Source organism: Acipenser ruthenus, chromosome 16 (genome assembly GCF_902713425.1).
Source record: "Acipenser ruthenus chromosome 16, fAciRut3.2 maternal haplotype, whole genome shotgun sequence".
NCBI classification, from domain to species: domain Eukaryota; kingdom Metazoa; phylum Chordata; class Actinopteri; order Acipenseriformes; family Acipenseridae; genus Acipenser; species Acipenser ruthenus.
This window is the reverse complement of record NC_081204.1, coordinates 16,835,539-16,855,584: the sequence shown is the minus strand read 5'-3', so window position 1 is coordinate 16,855,584 and position 20,046 is coordinate 16,835,539. Positions and strand designations below refer to the sequence as shown.

The following is a 20,046-nucleotide window of genomic DNA, read 5'->3' as shown; positions in this document are numbered from 1 at the left end:
GATTGAACAGCAAACTTCTTCTTTAGAAGATATTATACACTTGATTTCTGGAAGCGGGGAAGCTCAGTAATAATAAAGTAAATTCAACATACGGTATTACAGATGTTTCCAGGAAAAGAGCCCAGTAATAATGAAAGTGAAAGTAAAAGCATGCTTGTGCACTGTATGCAGATTAAATAAATGAAGGGGATGAAGGAAGGAATGAATGGCACGCCCAGATTGTGCAGTGAAGCCACCAGTGCCTGTCTAGAGCTGGGAGCTGTAGAGACTCAAACTGTAAGTGTGTAACTTTCCATTTTCTATTCATGCTCACAACTGCATTTTAAGTGAGTTATTGAAAGCTGATTAACCTTTTTTGTAGTGTGTTCTGAATGACCCGTCCACCCTTCTGGAGTGACGTGTTTTTTTCTCCCACTCTCCACGCTGGAATATATTTTTTTTTGCTCGCTGTACATGCAGGGCAGGAGTTAACGGTAGAGATACGATTAAATACTCTACAGCAATCCGACCCCCTTTTTCATATTGTTATTTAATTATATACCCTACGTTCTTATATTAACTGTTTTTAAAAAAGTTTCTCCCGAGTCCCGAGGAGATGACGTAGGCGGAAATAAGTGGCCTGTCTACATCTGATGCCGATTGTGTTGGGTCAATTTATTATTATTATTATTATTATTATTATTATTATTATTAATAATAATAATAATAATAATAATAATAATAATAATAATAATAATTTTATTTGTTTCTGTGTGTAAAACGATGGATAGTTATAGGCGCAGTGGTCAGTTTAGTATTCAGGTATGGTTTTATTACTTGTAGAAGTTCACTTTTTTTTTTTTTTTTTTGTACCGGTGATGGCTACTTGCTATTTCCTCTTTCAGTACTAATATAATCAACATCTATACTCACAAATAAGTTACTGTTATCACAAACAGAATAATATTACGTTTGCAGTTTCACTGTCTTACACAGCTGGTCTGCAATCGCCATTCCGGGTCTTTTTTGTAAAATAGTGCATCTCAAAACCTTGTCTATCTCTGCAACTGTACGAGCGATTTCAATTCTTATTTCTGATTTGAAATCCTGATACAGCTCTTATATTCTCCTTTTTTTCTGTATCGCTCGGAAAGAAGTGGAAATTTGCAGGCTCTAGAAATATTATTTTATTGTTACACATTTAAAAAAAGTTGGGAAGCGTAGCATATGAAAAAATAAAAATAGATCCAGTGGCGCAACTAGCAGGGAATTTGGGGGGGGGGGCAAAGGGGGGGGGGGCAAGCCCGCTACAAAAATAGAAATAAAAACACCGGTACCGTTTACAGACGTAATACAGAATAAGAAAATAATAATAATAACGTCGTTATCATTAATATCAGAATAATAATAATTAGCCTGTCGCTACTGTATAATAAAAAATAACAAAAAAATAATAATGAGATTATTTTTACTAGTATTATCGTTATCATCATGATAATACACAATAATAACAGGCGCATAATAATAATATATATTATATCACTTGCTCAGAAATCTAGACGGCGGTTCTTCTTTGCAAGTTCATCGATGATGTCTTCAACTTGCGGACAGGTGATAATAAGTATTAAGAGTGGACATGGGCACCCTCAATATAAATGACCCTTGCTTGACTAGGCTGCCCTTATAATGTTAGGTTACCTACCGTAACCCTGGTTCCCTGAAAGAGAAGACGACAACCAACATTAAGTATGGGATATTCCTGCCCTTGAGGTAGGTAATACTGAGCTCTCTATATCAGAGCTGCCGAATGCCCCTTCCTGTGATGACGCACTCGGTCCCACCTACCGAGGGTATAAAACCGTCACTCACCGGAAGATCTCCCTCTTTTTCCGCCGAACCCATGAGGGCGACCGGAGCGACCTCATGGTTGGTGGTCGTCTTCTCTTTCAGGGAACCAGGATTATGGTAAGTAACCTAACGTTCCCTTTCAAGTCGAAGACGACCACCAACATTAAGTATGGGATAATGTATACCAGAGCCGTCGCGAGGGAGAAGGAACGGCAGCATATGAGGGACGCACAAGCGCTGTCTAACCCAGAGGTTAGCGGTGTGAACTTACACCCTCAAGGACCCTTGTGCCCACAGATGGCACAGCAGGATCTACATTAATGCGGTAGAATCTGGTGAAAGTATGCGGCGTAGCCCAGCTAGCCGCAGTACAAATCTCAGACATCGAAGCGCCCTTAAAAAGGGCCCACGACGTAGCCAACCCTCTAGTAGAATGCGCAGCTACTCTGCCAGGTGGGGATAACCCAGCACCATCATATGCAGTCAACACCGTGTCTGCAATCCAGTGTGACAGACGCTGCTTAGAGAGGGGCTGTCCCAAGGTCCGTGTACCATAACAAACAAAAAGCTGATCTGATTTACGCAAAGCTTTTGTCTTAAGTACATAAAACCTGGCTCCCGAGTGGCGCATCCAGTAAAGGCGCTCCGCGCAGGATGTGCCCTATAGCCTGGAGATCGCAGGTTCGAATCCAGGCTATGTCACAGCTGACCGTGACCGGGAGTTCCTAGGGGGCGGCGCACAATTGGCTGAGCGCTGCCCGGGTAGGGAGGGCTTAGGTCGGCAGGGGAATCCACGGCTCACCGCGCATCAGCGACCCCTGTGGCCGATAGGGCGCCTGTGGCTCTGCAGCGGAGCCGCCAGATCTGTGTTGTCCTCCGGCACTATAGGTCTGGTGGCATTGCTGTGGATCTGCAGTGCGAAAAATGACGGCTTGGCAGGAGCACGTTTCGGAGGACGCGTGTTCCAGCCTCCGTTTCCCGAGTCGGCGCGGGGGTTGTGAGCGGTGAGCCGGGGATACAGATAATAATTGGGCATGCTAAATTGGGGTGAAAATCGGGGTAAAACAATTGGCGACGACTAAATTTAAAAAAAAAAAAAAAAAAAACATAAAACCTCAATGCCCGCACTGGGCAGAAGAAATTTAGTTTCTCATCCTCCTGTGAAGTAAACGGAGGCGGGTGGAAAGACTCCAGTTCCACAGATTGGTTAACATGAAAAGCTGTGATCACCTTGGGGAGGATAGCGGGGTTGGTGCGCAGCGAAACTCTGCTTCCATCCTCCCACACACGCATGCAGGAGCTGTGCACAGACAGCGCCTGCAGCTCACTGATCCGCTTAGCAGAGGTGATAGCCAAAAGGAAGGCTGTCTTCATAGACATGTACTTCAGCTCTATGGAGTTTAAAGGCTCAAACGGGGCCTTTGTAAGAGCCTGCAGTACAATGTTAAGGCTCCACTCAGGAAGAACAGTCCTCCTCAGAGGATGTAATCTCCGTGCGCCTTTAAGAACGCGCGTGGCCAAAAAATGCGCACACGGAGACCTAGAATCTATGGGGGTATGACAAGCAGATATAACTGCCAGATACACTTTCAGTGTGGAAGGGGACCTTCCAGCGTCAGACAGTTCCTGCAGGAACTGCAGTATAACTGGCATTGGGCAAGTATCGGGGTCATGGCTCCTAGCCAGACACCAGGCTTGAAAACACTTCCACTTGTAGGTATAAACTGACCTAGCGGAGTCTGCCCTAGCATTCTGCATAGCGCTCACAACTGCGTCCGACAGCCCCAGGGCTAGCCAGCGGTCCCTTTCAGGGGCCAGGCCCACAACTGGAACCTGCCCGGATCCGGGTGCCAAAGGGAGCCCTGTGCCTGAGTGAGGAGATCCAGGCGAAGCGGGATCTCCCAAGGCTGGCCGTCCAGCAGCTGGCACAGGGTCGCAAACCATACCCTCCTGGGCCACCTTGGGGCCACTAGAAGAACTGACGCTTTTTCCGACCGGACTTTCTCCAGGAAAGCCGGGAGCAACGGTATAGGAGGAAAAGCGTACAAAAACGCTTTTGGGCCAAACGTGCGCTAGGGCGTCTACGCCTAGTGGACCGCCTGAGCGATGGAGGGTGTACCATAGGGGGCAATGTGTCGTCTCCGCCGAAGCGAACAGATAAACCTGTGTCTTCCCGAACTGTTCCCAAATGCGCTCCACCGTCTGGGGGTGGAGACGCCACTTTGACGGATGCGGACCTCTCCTGGAGAGGAGATCCGCTGCCAAGTTCACCACTCCCGGAATGTGCATCGCCCACAAGTACAGCAGGTTGGCTTTGGCCCATACTAATAGCCTGAAGGCTATGCGATGTAACCCCGGAGATCGAAGGCCTCCGTGGTGGTTGATATACGCCACTACTGTTGTGCTGACCGTTCGGATCAGCACATGTGCAAGGCTCAGCACTGGAAGGAAGTGCTGGAGAGCCAGGAACACCGCCTGCAACTCCAGCATGTTCACGTGCAGGGGTGCCCAGCGGTCCGGCCAGGATCCGCTGACTCCCCTGCCCTGCCAGACTGCTCCCCAGCCCTGGCTCCCTCCACCAGCGTAGGGCCGCTGAGCATGTGCGAGACACAGTCAACCTGCAGTGTTTGTCGCGTTTGGCATTGAGGTGAAACGCATTGAGCCACGCTTGCAGCGGGCGCATGCGAAGCAGACCCAGCTGGATTACAGTACAGCGTCTACGCACTTTGAAAACGTATGCGGAGCTAGGAAGAGCCCGAACGGCAGCACAGCAAACTCGTACACGCTTCCTTGAAAGGAAAACCGCAGGTATCTCCTGTGTTCCTGGACGAATGGGGATATGAAAGTATGCGTCCCGCAAGTCCACAGTTGTGAACCAGTCACCCGGCCGGACAGACTGCAGGATGTGACGGTGTGTCAGCATTCAGAACCTCCTTTCTTTCAGAAACCCGTTCAAGAGCCTCAGATCTAAGATGGGGCGAACCCCTCCATCTTTTTCGAGTAGTACCCCTCCTCCTGGGAGACGGGGTCTACTCGACAAATGGCCTGCTTGCGCAGCAAGGCGGCCACTTCTTCTTGAAGTACCGAGGCTTGCAAGGGGTCTGTTACGGAGGTGTTTATGACACCCCGAAAGGGAGGAGGTCCCGAGTGAAACTGAAGCGCATAGCTGGTTTGCACGGTGGCGAGCACCCAGGCATCCGTGGTGCAAGCGCGCCAGTATTGCAGCTGTTGGCCCTGAGGGCGACCCCTGAGACGCTGGTACGTGGATCGACCACGGCCTGCGTTTCCTTTACCTGCTGGTTGGGCTCTGTTACTCTGAAGGCGATGCCTTAGGTCACCCCTTGGGGCTGTGGGAACTGGAACCGTTCTGGTAACAGTTTGTGTCCTGGGAGCCAGCCAACGGCTCGACCTATTCCACACCGGAGCGCAGGGAGGGAGCAGCACAGCCACCTGACGGGAAGCCTCCCGGTCTCGAATCTCTTCCACAGCTGGCCCAAACGTATGTCCCGGGGATATGGACGCATCCAGCAGCGCAGTTTTATCTGCGTCAGGGACCCTGGCCTGTGACAGCCACAGCTGTCTACGCGCCACAACTAAGCCCGCCATGTTTTGGCCCAGGGCTTGCCCCTGCAGGCCGGAGATCTGCAGCAGTGTATCAGACAGGAGACGCAGCTCTGAAGCCACCGGCTCCAGGAGCGGGGCCTCGCGCAACACTCCATCCAGATACGCAGTCAGCACACTCGCCGTGTTAGCCAAGCAGGTTGCCTGCGCCCCTGCTGCGTACACTCGCTTTAAATGCATCTCTGTCACCCTGCACTGAGGGTTAGGACACATTGGGTCTCTAGCGAGCCCCCCCACCGGCGGGGCCCTAACCAGGGCTGCGATAGTGGAGTCTACTGGTAGAAACCCTGCCAGGCCAAGCTTATCCGCGCTCTCCAAGGAGGAGAGCGGCGTAGCCTGCTTGGAGATATTAGGGGCCGAAGCCGGTCTATCCCAGGAGGAGCGCACTTCCTCCACAAAGTCTGGGAAGACCGGGAAACACTGCGGGCGGGGAGCCAGCACCTGCGTCCAGAACACGGAGCGGCGCGGCTGTGCCGCCGGTGTCCAGGGAACCTGCAGGAATGCTGCAGCACGTTCCATAAGAGCCAAGACCGAGCTAGTCAACGGGGTGGAATTGGCTTCCGACACACACTCAGAGCCGGGTTCTTCCTCTGTAAGGGTGTCCCCCACCTGCATATCAGAGGAGAATGAAGCTGCCTCACCGGAGGCGGCTATGGACAGCGCGTCCTCCTGTGCCAGTTGGGGCGAGCCTTCCCACCCTCCTTGCGCTCCCTGCGGGGAGGGGAGATATGGTGCTTGGGGCTGCAGCGTAGCCTGGGCAGGGACCGATGCTGTGGCCTGTTTAGACAATAGCTCCAGGACCTGGGCCATCTGGGCCTTCAGGTCCATAATATCCCTTGCCTGCCTGGAGCGTTTTACCCGCTTTGCGGCTGGAGACGGAAGCAGCTGTATATAATTACATGATACAGATTTGAGTAGATCTCCACATAGATTGAAATATAATAATAATATTGATAATAATAATAATGATAATACTGGAGGTCATTTTTAAAATATGTAATTACCTGATGATAGCAGACCTTCCATGTAGAATAGAATAATAACATTATTAACAATAATAATATTAATAATAATAAAAAACAATCTGAAAAGTTTAATATTTCGTCAGTGGTGTTGTGTTTGTTTTTCTGCTGCTTCTTTCTCTTGTCAACCGTTAGACGAGGATTTTAAAAAATATAAATTTGACCCCGTTATATGAATTTGACAGTACTAAGAGACGTTCCGGAAGTGACATGGCGTTCCGGAAGTGACATGCGAAAGTAAGCTTTAGCGGAAGTTGTTGCTGTTGCTTATTGTTGCTAGCTTCACATTGCTGGGATGTTTGTACTCCCTGGGGACCAGTTCGTACCACTCAAAAGGTTAAACAGTTGCCATTATGTATATTTTTTTAAACAGCAAAAACCGTAATCAATGTAAATGAATTGTAATAAGTTTTCGGGCTCTGTTTAAGGGTTCTGATTTTCAGGAGAAATCGGTTAAAACCCTAAAATCAGAACCCCTATTTATTAATTTCTAATAAATATGTTTAATAAAAAGGTGCTCCCTTGAGCTATGTAGATAACACATATTAAAAGTATATATATATATATTATAGCCTATGGTCAATTTCCCAAATTGTGGATTGAACAGCAAAAAAAATGATTCTCTGTCTTTTTTAGAATGTATTATCCTTTTGATTTCTGGAAGCTGGGAAACTGCATAACAGCTATTTCCGAAAACTGAGCCCAGTCATAATGAAACTGAAAGTAAAAGCATGCTTGTGCATTAAATAACTGAAGAGGTCGGAAGGGCAGGCAAAAAAGAGGGTGGGGGCTCTTTTTAAGGCACAGATGGTTTGCGATTGGTTTATTTCCTGTGTGAAAGGCCTTTTCCAAGCAAAGCAGCAGCACAAGTGATCCAATGTGCAGGTGGGAGGAGGGAGGGATCCATGTGCATACTGCAGTTTGTGATATTGGTTGTTTAAAACATTAGGGGCTACATGTTGAACACATTAGTTGAGGGTACTCCCGGGTAATCCCCGTCTCGCCACGTATCAATGACTCCTGTGGATGGCCGAGCGCATGCAAGCCAGCTGTGTTGTCACCGGATCTGTGTAGTCCTGTAACGTGATAGGCCTAGTGACTTTACTGTGGGCTTGAGTGTGAAAAAAGAAGAGCTTGACAACTTGCATCTTGATCTTGACCTCTTCACCTCTCCTGAGTCACTGCAGGGGCTGACTCATTTAATGAAACTCAAGTAAAAGCATGCTTGTGCACTATGCTTTAAATAACTGAAGATGAATGAAGGAAGGGCAGGAGAAAATGAGGGTGGGGCTCTTTATAAAGAACAGATTGTGCAGTGAAGCCACCAGTGCCTGTCTAGAGCTGGGAGCTGTAGAGACTCAAACTGTAAGTGTGCAACTTTCCATTTTCTATTCATGTTCACAACTGCATTTAAGTGAGTTATTGAAAGACAATTATGGGGTAGTATTATTTAATTAAATAATTTGGGGTTAAATCGGGTGGATTTCTTTTATAATCAAGAATGAATATTTGGGTAGAAATCGGGTAAAAATGTACTTTACGTCAAATTCTCTTATAGAAGTACAAAATCTTTATCTAAATCCTACATTTTTTTCTTGTTAGATGTTACATTAAATTCAGTTGCATGATCGGATCCAGTGTGCAGTAGCCTTAAGAGCACTGTATTGGCCCGAATTGAAATGTACAGCAGATCAAAGGATTTATTATATCATTCACATTCTTGAGGCAGAGCTAGTTTGCACATGTAGGGTGACTGTGTCTACTGTAACACTGTTGTGGGGTGAAGCATGCTTTACCTATTATTGTCTTTGTGAGTGGCACATGCTGTTCTCAGTGGTGCTGGTTATTCTAGCTCTGCCGCTTGACATGATCGCCACTTCTACATTCAACATCGGAGCCTCCCAGTAACGCAAGCACATTCTGTCTCTTAAGAGGATTGCTGCCTGGCAATGATTGGATAGAAGATTCCCTGACCTGCTCAGCATTGATTAGCTGAGCGCTTTCACTCGCACAGGGTTTTTTCATCAGAATTGCACTTTTGGAGAACCCACTCCTTACAGGGCTGACATGTTTGACTTTAACCACTGCGTTTGTGATTGCACTCATTTAATCAGAATAGGGCCCTAGGTCTTAGGTATTGGGTATTAGGTATTGGTATTGGATATTGAGGTATTGGTATTGGGTATTGAGGTATTGGTATTGGGTATTGAGGTATTGGTATTGGGTATTGATGTATTGGTATTGGGTATTGAGGTATTGGTATTGGGTATTGAGGTATTGGTATTGGGTATTAGGTATTGGTATTGGGTATTGAGGTATTGGTATTGGGTATTGAGGTATTGGTATTGAGTATTGATGTATTGGTATAGGGTATTGCGGTATTGGTATTGGGTATTAGGTATTAGGTATTGGTATTGGGTCTTAGGTATTGGTATTGGGTATTGATGTATTGGTATTGGGTATTGAGGTATTGGTATTGGGTATTGATGTATTGGTTTTGGGTATTGAGGTATTGGTATTGGGTATTGATGTATTGGTTTTGGGTATTGATGTATTGGTATTGGGTATTGATGTATTGGTATTGGGTATTGAGGTATTGGTATTGGGTATTGAGGTATTGGTATTGGGTATTAGGTATTGATATTGGGTATTGATGTATTGGTATTGGGTATTGAGGTATTGGTATTGGGTATTGATGTATTGGTATTGGGTATTGAGGTATTGGTATTGAGTATTAGGTATTGGTATTGGGTATTGAGGTATTGGTATTGGGTATTGAGGTATTAGTATTGGGTATTAGGTATTGATATTGGGTATTGATGTATTGGTATTGGGTATTGAGGTATTGGTATTGGGTATTGAGGTATTGGTATTGGGTATTGATGTATTGGGTATTGAGGTATTGAGGCAGAATAAGTAAGGGATAACATGACAGGGCATGGTTTGTGTTGGATTAACATACGGCCGTGGTTGGGTGGAGGCACAAAGAGAAGCTGAGTATGATTATGAAACACAACACACAAGCCCTGGAGTGTGTTATTCCGCTTATAAAACAGATACAGTTTTCAACATTTCCAAGAACAATACAACAAATACAATACTTTCTGTTATCCCAGCTCCTTCCCTGAAATGCCTGAAGCTAGTTAAAATGAGAGTACAAGCAGACGAGAAAGTGCTGGACCCGAGGGAAAGGCGGAATTGAATTGCAGAGTTTGCAATGCTCCAGGTCGCAAAGGGGCGGTAACTAGCTGGCTGAAATAATAATAAAACACAGATAAGCAGCTATATATATATATATATATATATATATATATATATATATATATATATATATATATATATATGTAATAAGGCACAATAGAATAGTAATAAAAAACTATTCACAGATTCTCCAATGTGAGATTGATTATTGATCATTTATTAATCGATCTGTAATTAGACAAAAATAAGTTACGCCATGCATTGTACTAAAAGCCCCTCAACGGCCAATCAGCATGCAGCAGCCAAACATTCCATTTTATAAGATAATTTATATGAGCTGCTTACAGGTATTATGATGAAAAGTGAATAAGAAATATTAATTGAAAAAATGTTATTTTTTTGTTTGTTTTAGATGCAAGGTGAAATGTTAACTTGAGGAGATTGCTGACACCATCTACTACTACAGAGAAAGAATTGCTTTAAAATGGAAAACTATCCTTCACAATATTATGGATTTAGTTACAAATGTAAGAAGAGGAGAGGGAGAGTGGAACAGAGGGGAGAGTTGGAGGAGATGATGAGGCAAGCATATGAAAACTTCCACCTTTTGCAAAGAGAACTAAACAGTTTGCAAGAAACTATAGAAGCAAGAAAGGAGAGAGAGAGGAGGAACAGAGTCAGGGAGAGGAGCAAAAGAGGAGAGAGAGAGGAGCAACCAAGGAGGCAGGAGGAGCAGCAGTCAGAGAGGCATAAAAAAGAAAAGTCACAGCCTTTGTCAAGAAAAATAAAAATAGTTTGCAGGAAACTAGAGAAGCAACCGAGGAGACAGAGAGAGGAGCAACAGAGGAGACAGAGAGAAGAGGAAGAGAGGAGAGAGAAGAGGAAGAGAGGAGACAGGAGGAGCAGTCAGAGTGGCATACAAAAGAAAAGTTGCAGCCTTTGTCAATAAAAGTAAAAACAGTTTGTAGGAATCTAGAGGAGCAACTGAGGGACGAGAGAGAAGAGCAACTGAGGAAAGAGAGAGAGGAGCAACAGAGGAGAGAGAGGAGACAGAGAGAGGAGCGACAGAGGAGAGAGAGAGAGGAGCAACAGAGGAGACAGGAGCAGCAGTCGGAGAGGCATAAAAAAGAAAAGTTACAGCCTTTGTCAAGAAAAATAAAAATAGTTTGCAGGAAACTAGAGAAGCAACCGAGGAGACAGAGAGAGGAGCAACAGAGGAGACAGAGAGAGGAGCAACAGAGGAGACAGAGAGAGGAGCAACAGAGGAGACAGCGAGAGGAGCAACAGAGGGGGCAGGAGGAGCAGTCAGAGAGGCAAACAAAAGAAAAGTTACAGCCTTTGTCAATAAAAGTAAAAACAGTTTGCAGGAATCTAGAGGAGCAACGTAGGGGAGAGAGAGAGGAGCAACTGAGGAAAGAGAGAGAGGAGCAACAGAGGAGACAGAGAGAGGAGCAATAGAGGAGACAGCGAGAGGAGCAACAGAGGAGAGAAGAGGAAGAGAGGAGACAGAGAGGAGCAACAGAGGGGGCAGGAGGAGCAATCGGAGAGGCAAACAAAAGAAAAGTTACAGCCTTTGTCAATAAAAGTAAAAACAGTTTGCAGGAAACTAGAGGAGCAACGTAGGGGAGAGAGAGAGGAGCAACTGAGGAAAGAGAGAGAGGAGCAACAGAGGAGAGAGAGAGAAGAGGAAGAGAGGAGACAGGAGGAGCAGTCAGAGTGGCAAACAAAAGAAAAGTTACAGTCTTTGTCAATAAAAGTAAAAACAGTTTGCAGGAAACTAGAGGAGCAACTGAGGGGAGAGAGAGGAGCAACTGAGGAAAGAGAGAGGCACAACAGAGGAGACAGAGAGAGGAGCAACTGAGGAGGCATGAGGAGCAGTCGGAGAGGCAAATAAATGAAAAGTTACAGCCTTTGTCAAGAGAACTAAAACCTTTTTGCAGGAAACAAAAAGTTCTCAATGATGCCCTTCACCAAACTGAAGAAAAAACACAATTCCAGATTACCTTTAATGAGTTTAAGCAAGAGAGCAGTGAAACAGAGGCCACTTACGAAGAGGAAAACCTGCTTGATATTTTTTCCACGAAATTGAATTCAGATGTTTCTAGTTCTGAACTCCAGAAACTGTCCCCTAAACAGGCAGAGGAAATGATCCAAATCTTGAGGAAACTTCTCTTTGACTGGACAGAGAAGGCTCCAAGCCAACACATCCTGGAGCAGCTGCAGGTGCTTCTTATAGAGCTGATGGTAGAATACTGGGAGTTAGATGAGGACACTGCTCTTGTGTTGGAACTGGCAGATGAGCTGCATGATCTTATCCGCACCATGTCAGACTCAACACAGAGTGTAAAGGAATGCCTTCATTTAACTCAAGCTCTGTTCCATCTTTTTCAATATGAATGTAAAACCATTACAACCTCAAGCAGTACCAATATGAATTTATTACACATTGCTAAAATATGGGCTAAAGGTGATATTTTAATCAAAGACACATTCTTGCTAAGATTTCTGGAAACACTCTTTTATAATTTAAAATACTTTGAATGTTTATCAACTGGATATATTTGTTTTGAATTACTGATTGGAAGAGTTATGCTACTGGAATGGAGAAGGTGGAAGTGACATCACAGAAAAACTGTTAGGACTTGTCCAAACCCAGCTCTGGTCTCCATCAAATGTAATAGAACTTTTAAGGATTTTAAGTGATAAACATCCGAACGATATTCTGAAAATCCTACATTTGATTGAAATATATTGTGTCTCTGACACATGGAAAGACAGAGATGGAAAATCATTAACTCAGATAGTTCAACTTGACAGGATGACTATCAAAAAGCTGGATCTTGCTGTGGCTCGGGATGAAGCAAAGGGCCTTGATGAAGTCATCAGTGAAATAAGAAAAGGAAATCTGACTGATGAGGTCATGCTTAATAAAGTCAGGAACATTATTATAGATGTCCAATGTAACCTTGAGAAGAATCCAGCTATGCCCAAAGAGGATATATTGCAGAACTGTAGAAACTGTAGAGAATTGTTAACCAATAGACATGAAACTCCAGAAGTTACTGGAACTGCTGTGTAGATCCGTGCATGAAGTTAAAGGGTGGTGGCCTCGTGTCACACAGATGGTCAGCTGGTGTCTCCTCGCATTGACAAATTCTGGTAAACTTCTGGAAGTTGCTACAGGAGAGGGGAAGTCTTGTATAATAGCCATGTTTGCAGTTTTCCGTGTTTTGAAAGGAGAGAAGATAGATATTGTCTCAAGCTCCTCGGTTTTATCTGAGAGAGATGCGAAAGACTGGAAAGATTTCTACAGTCTCTTTAATATTACAGTGGACACAAACACTGACAAAACTGAGGATGAAGATCGAAACAGGTGTTATGGTTCCGATGTTGTGTACGGGACAGTTCGTACATTTGCTGCTGACTACCTCCATCAGAATTTTGAGATGAAACAGATATTTCCTCAACCACGATTTCAGTGCATTATAGTGGATGAGGTTGACTCCCTCCTGCTGGATGAAGGACTTCGGCTCACTTACATATCTAGTGACATGCCTGGTATGCAGCACCTTGGTCCCATTCTTGCCATGATCTGGAGTTCCGTTAGCAAGTATGCTTATGTTGCATCTAAAACTCAAACCTTCTTGAGGGGCCCCCCTTTACCCTTCTACAAGGCTCTTCATGAAGGGACTGATATTGACAATCCCCTGCTGATTCTACAAATTGCTGAAAAGAAGGGACTTGTTACTCCTGGAGCTACTGACAATGTCTTATCAAGCAAGCCAGAGATTTAAAAAAATATCTTAAGCACTATCGATCAAGAAGCAATGCTAAACATTGTAAGTGAAACCGAAGAATATTTTCCATATAAATGGCTGCCATACACACTGGATGACAAAGGTACCCTCCAACTGAGCATGCCTCCTGGTAATGAAGGTTTGGAAGAAACTAATCAAGACATCCCCAATCTACCCATTTTAATTGTTGAAGATGGTTTATGTTGTGCTCTTTATGATGCTGATGAAGACTTGTGGCAAAGTGGGTGGTGAGGGTAGCTGTGTAGCAGTGATGCGGTGCAGGAGTAATGGGCAGACAACGGTAGTCCAGTGGAAAATAGGCTTTTATTGCCAGCACTGGTCTAGTGCTCAAAAATAATAAGCCCGGCAATACACAACGATGTGTAAAGCTCGGGCTGACAAACACAGGATACAGTCCTGAACAAGAAACCAAAAACACGGTCACCCGTCTCGGGTGCGTGCAGTCGTGATTGTGGTGGGTGAATACACGGGATGTTGTGACAGTACGTGATGAGGTGATCCGGCTTGTGCTCGCCCAGTGCGACAGCTCCGGATATGTTTTTAGCTGTCTGGTGATTCGGAAAAAAGACAGACAGTTAGTTTTCAGCCAATACAGCACACAAACCCACACACACAACTCTTTTAGAGTAATACAGATTTTTAGGTCCTTCTCGGTCCTTGGTTTAACCCAAACGAAGGAAAAGAACAGCGTTACCCTGGCCCCTATATGTAATCCCGCATGATATCTAGGTAAACGGTTGCAGCTGCCTTATTACTTGCAGCTGCCCCTCGTTTACCTGTCAAATCAATACGGTCTTACAACAGAGTCTCGCTTCCTTCCAGGCTGACCCACTTTCCGGTCCCGGAAACGAACTGTCAGGCCAGCCCTTCCAGATACTTCTCCTCCCGTTCTTTAGCGCCCTCACAGGTCGGGAGGAAGATTTATCACCAGAACTCATTGTATTTCTGTCACAAGACTACAGTGAAACTTTGGCAGAGAACATTCAAAAACATATCCAGTATACTCCATGTGACGAAAACAAAGGTGATGCATTATGTGTACCAGGCTTCCTCAAAGATCTGGTTGAAGCAAAACTACAAACATGGGTGAAAAATGCCTTTCTTGCGATCAGGCTTCAAGAAGGCAGAGAATACTTGGTTGAAGAGAACAGGTTTCCCCTGTAGATTTCAAAAGTACTGGCATTGTTCAAATGAACATGACATGGAGTGATGGGCTGCAACAGTTTCTTGAGATGAAGCACCTTACCAAAGTGAGAACCTTGACTACCATCACAAACTACATCTCCAATGTTAGATATTTTAGAATGTATAATGGACAGATTTATGGAACAACAGGCACACTGGGAACAGAATCAGACCAGGAGTTCTTAAAAAAGCTGTATTCACTCTCTGTTTGTGGCGTTCCAACATTCAATCGAAAGAAGCTGTTTGAAGAGAAAGGCCTAATCAGAAGCACAAAAGAAGAATGGCAAGAAGCTATCTGTTCAGTGGTCCTGAAAAAAGTGAAATCCACTTCCTATAGGAAAGGACGAGCAGTTCTAGTGATATGTGAAGATATCAATAACGCTAATGATCTGTATGAACTAATTCAAAATCTGGCAGAGTCAGAAAGTGAAAAGACTATCAAAGTCAGACACTACACTCGTAATGATGGTCAGCTGGTCGAGGCACTGACATCAAGGTTTCTGAAGAGGTTGTAAGAAGTGGAGGTCTGTTTGTGGTTCTCACATTTCTTTCCGATAATGCAAGAGTTGAACTGCAGGCTTTTGGAAGAACAGCTCGCAAAGGACAACCTGGCTCAGCGCAGGCGATTGTCTGTTCAAGCTACACCCCTTTCATTCTTACAGCAGATGCAAACATTGACAAGCTGAAGGATGCGCAAGACTATAGAGCCATACAGAAGGTTGAACACATCATGGAAGATGACATGCCTGAAGTCAACCTGAGAGAAAAGCTATTCTTGAAATACTGCAGTATTCTTTCCGGAATATATAAGAGCGTTGCTAATAAAGGTGATAAAAAAATTATGGCTGCCATCATGAATGAATACTGGGGAACATGGCTACAGATTAAATCTAAAGATCTAGTTCAGCTTAAGGAAAAAGAATTGGAAGAAAGCCTAAAAAATGACATAGAAATGGCTAAACATAAATCACAAAGCAGCCAGTCCCCTTCATCAAGTATCTATCACTACATTCAATTTGGTTACAACTTGCTCAGTGCTGGTAAAAGAATGTGTCAAGCTTCTAGAAAAAGACATGAATTTAGACCCTTCTTGGGCTGCCATTGCTTTCTACAATCATGCTTACTGTACATTAAAGCAAAGAAAAGAAAACTACCTGGACACATCCTTGAAGGATCTTGAGAAGTCTGTGGCTTCTCTGTTCACACTCAAGGAGCAGTGTCTGGTAACAGCGAGTCTATTGCAGCTCTCAGTTTCACACGTCAAGACTGAAAACAAAACAGAGTTTCAGAAGAACATCCACATCAAAGTGCAGGTGCTTGATTTCTTTGAGAAAAACATATTGACATCAATTGAAAAGCTGAAGAACATCAAGTCCAGAGATCGTGATGCTGAGGCAATTCAGTCTGATGTTTTTTCTCTTGGTCTTCAAGATGATCCAGATGTACAAGAAGAATTGTATGAATTGTACAGACTGGGTCTCCTAAATGTGTTTTCTGTAGAGGAAACCCCGCTTCTGCTGGGAAGGTCTTGTCGTGTTTTTACTGGGAGTCGTACAAATAGTAGGAGGGGTACTTCTAACTGCTCTAACGTCTGGCACTCTTTCTAATATTGGCATGGCACTGATTAGTGAGGGTATAGCTGACTGCATTGATGGAGCGACAGCTATGATCACAGGAGAATTCAGTTGGGAGTCTTGGGCCACTTCCAAAGCAATCTCTATTAGTGTGTCATTGATTGGCATTGGAATTGGTAAACTCATAAACAATGGTTTTAAAGGTGTTAAAGGAGCAACAAAGACCTTTGTGAAAGATTTGAAGGTCTTACCCAAAATGTTTAAACAAGCAGGAAGTGGATTTACTACAGTTATGAAGGTAAACCTGAATCAGGCTTGGAAATATGCAGGTAAAGAGCTGGTACAGCAACTCGTTATGTACGAAATAGGAAAAGGTGAAGAGGTAATTCTGAATAAGATTCTTGAAGCAATCAAGACAAAGGTTAAAATAAACACACAAGAAACTGTGAAGAAAAAACTACAAAGGGAGCCGCTGAAATCTGCAGTTGATCGTTTAGTTCTGTCTCAGTTGACGGATCCAAAAGAACTGAAGCTGATCCTAGACCCTAGGAAGCCGCTTGGTGGATCTGTGAATAACGTATTTGGTATGTTTTTCAGAACAATACTGGAAGAGTACTACAGAAGTATTGGGTGGCAGAAGCAGCTGTGTGGCTCTCTAATGGATGTAATTAACAAAGCCAAAGCAGAGGTCCAGGGTGGGAAAGTGGCCCTTCTAAACATTATTAAAACTTGTTATTTAGGTGCACTTGGTGTCCATGCAACTTATGCTGCAACCAACCTTCTCGATGACTTTGTCTCTAAACTAAGTGCCAATATAAATTCATTCATGGATGAAAAGAAAATGCAATCATTGAATGCATGTGATCTTTCTGAAGAAGATAAACTTCATTTAAAACAGTTTAGGGAAACCCTTGCTGATTCCATTTCTGAAGAGCTTGGAACTCTCTTAGTTCAAACTTTCCATCAGAAGTTTTCAGGGCACCTTGTGAAAGAAGCTCAGTCGAAAATAAATCAATATGCAAGCAGCTTCATAAGCAACAAGCTGAACACCAGCAGAACTGTAGAAAAGTTAAAGGCCGGATCTGCATCACTCTACATAACACACATGGCACCCACCACTGCATCTAAGAAGATGGACCCAGTTGATCAGGCTAATTTGGACAAATACATTGAAAAGATTAAACAGTCAAGTACAGCAGGCTCTGTACTGGATTTAAAAATCTTATCAGAAAAAACAGGCACAAAGGTAATAGTTTCTGAAGAGGACAAGAAAGGGAAACTGCAGACAAAGCATGTTTTAGAACCAAGCTCGAGCAGTGTACACAGTACAATACATCTAGTCTACCGGACAGCCAGCAAAGACTACCCTGAAGGCCATTACAATGTTTGTATAAATAATAGAATCTATCCAGTCAGGAGCGAAGGGAACAGCTGCATGTATCACGCCTTCGCACAAGCATTGCACCCTGAAGCACAGGACTCCGAACTCACGCAGAAGGCAACAGCTCTTAGAGAATTAGAAGCAAAAACGCTCCAGGATGGAGACTTTCAGTTGAACAGTTTCTTGAAGAAAGAAATATTGATTGACAGTACTAGGGGAGGGGATTACTTCATGTCTATTGGATCTATAAGTGTATCAGCGCAGTTAGCTAAATTGAGTAGCGAAAAGGGCAAAGAAAAATTGAAAGAACTGCTAGATAAAACAGGAAGTATAGCCCATTACACAGAAAATCAAGAAGTTGTGAAAGGTGATGGAGCTATTTTAAATGCAAATCACCAGCCTCCTTTATCCAGCTTACTCAATGCCTGTGATCAAAATCAAACTAGTCCGCTGGCTAAAGCTATGCTGCAGGTGGGCGTTGGAGACAAGTACACAAGTGAAATGACGGTTAATGAACTAAAAACTGTGGTGAAAAACAGAAGTGGCCCTGGATTGCCGTCTGTGATAGTGCCGTATGATTTGCACTGCGAATTACTCACAAGTGGCAATTCACATGTTGCCAAAGAATATCGTGCCATGATAACGGAAGCCATAAAAGCAAATGACATTGTCAGGAGACCACCCCCCAAGCAGCCTTTCCGCTGCCAGGACTGCCCCGGCTGAAGGAGTCAGTCTGGGAGCTGTCAGCACATCTGCTGACAGCATGGCCAGTAGCAGCCTGGCTACTGGCAACATTGCCACCTGTGGGCCCCTTGAAGCCTCTGGTCCTGGCCCAGGACTTTGTGTTGGACTTTTGGGCTTTTAAGGGGGGAGGTGGCCGTTGAGGCCATGTGTGCTGCGCACAAGGGGGGGTATATGTGGCAATGTGCTCCGCCCTGTGTGCATTTCTGTGTTGTATGATGCGTGCGTGTGTTAATGTTGGTGTATAGAGATGGGTACACGGGATATAAACAGGTTTGTGTTTCACGTGGTATTTAAATTGTATAATTATATTTAGGCACGGGATTGCACATCACTTCACGTGCATTTAAAGTATGTAATAATATGTGAGCACGGGGTTGCACGTAATGAATTCACGTGCTGGGATTCAAGTGAATAATTAATTAGTAATTGAATCCCAGCACAACAGTATATATAGAGACACGTAGCACTCTGGGTTGTTGGGTGTTCGTGAGTGGAGAACGGGTGTGGAGAGGAGTTAAAATAAACGGAAAGGATAATAAAAATAATAGTAAGTGTTTTCACTCACCGTGTTTGTTCGTTTGTCTGTTTAGTGTTTAGTACGTTTTGTTTGTCTATTTTATTTTGGCGTACAGTGCCGTGCCCTGTGTTTTGTGTTACAACCTTTTTATTTTCTGTTCTGTTTATTAAATGCTGAGCGAAACCATTCGCTCAGCTCCACCAAACCACACCTCTCTGTCGTTTTATTTCCTGGCTCTGGTCTGACGCCACCCACTCCGGCCGTCTTTGTGACAAAGTAATAATACAATTAAGAGCAAGATAAAATACAATGACTTTGGTTCTAGCAAGTACAAGTATATGACAAAATACGATTCAATAACGGAGCAGATAACAGTGTCAGTGATAGTTACATCAGGATATAATTAAATACAAAATACTACAGATTAAATAATACTTGTGAAAGATTACAGTAATCTAAAGTACAGGATTAAATGCAGTAAAATAGGGGGCAGATAAGAGCAAGTAAAGCACATTAAGGAAGAGTGATAAAGTGTCCCGAGGGAAAAGAGTATCTGATGCTGTGGCCCTATTGATTACGTTTACTGAATATTTTGCTTGGCGATTCACTTTTTTGATCAAATGTTCTTTTTTATTGACAATAAAGCATGTGACTCATACAATATAAAACTCTTTTTTTGTCTTAGTTCTCCCCACCCTCCCCCCCCCCCACCCCACCCCCACCCCACCCCAACCCCACCCCCACCCCACCCCACTCCACTCCACTCCACTCCACTCCACTCCACCCCTCCCCTCAAAGGACCTCAGAGCCTAAATTAGTCAGTGATAGCTGGAGTTGGGTTCAGAACAGATTGAATAGATTCTGCAGCAGCTCTCCAGACCTCCACAGTCCCCTCCCTAGCGCCATGGATCCGAGCTGGAGAAAGTTCTAAATGTAGAATGTCCAGAAAAGAAAGGATCCATCGCTGCCAAGGAAGGGAATGCGGGGCTCACCATCAATTTCCTGATCTAAAGTTAAATCCCTATTCCAAGTAGAAATAGCTGCAAGAGGTTTCTACAAAGCCTTTAAGAGGTATACATAAATAGTAGAAACCACTCATCTAGTCTTACCCCTTGTTTCCAACATGTTATGCAGTGTATGTGAAGGCAGCTCTGTC

General features: G+C 44.2%; 1 protein-coding gene across 2 annotated transcripts; it reads left to right on the top strand.

Annotated features, from left to right (window-relative positions):
• Positions 1 to 169: 169 nt before the first annotated feature.
• Positions 170 to 19,542, top strand: LOC131697750 (uncharacterized). Of its 2 annotated transcripts, none has more exons than XM_058988949.1 (2): positions 170 to 276; positions 10,084 to 19,542. In XM_058988949.1, the coding sequence occupies exon 2, from the start codon at positions 16,289 to 16,291 to the stop codon at positions 18,350 to 18,352; it is 2,064 nt and encodes a 687-aa protein (XP_058844932.1). In that variant the 5' UTR covers positions 170 to 276; positions 10,084 to 16,288; the 3' UTR covers positions 18,353 to 19,542. The 2 variants fall into 2 exon arrangements, with proteins under 2 accessions (XP_058844932.1, XP_058844931.1); XM_058988948.1 differs by lacking the exon at positions 170 to 276 and adding an exon at positions 7,775 to 7,835.
• The last annotated feature ends 504 nt before the right edge of the window (positions 19,543 to 20,046 follow it).

Bases quoted from the DNA above. Each gene is read 5' to 3' on its own strand.
- LOC131697750 (XM_058988949.1), top strand. From the start codon at position 16,289: ATGGCACTGATTAGTGAGGGTATAGCTGACTGCATTGATGGAGCGACA.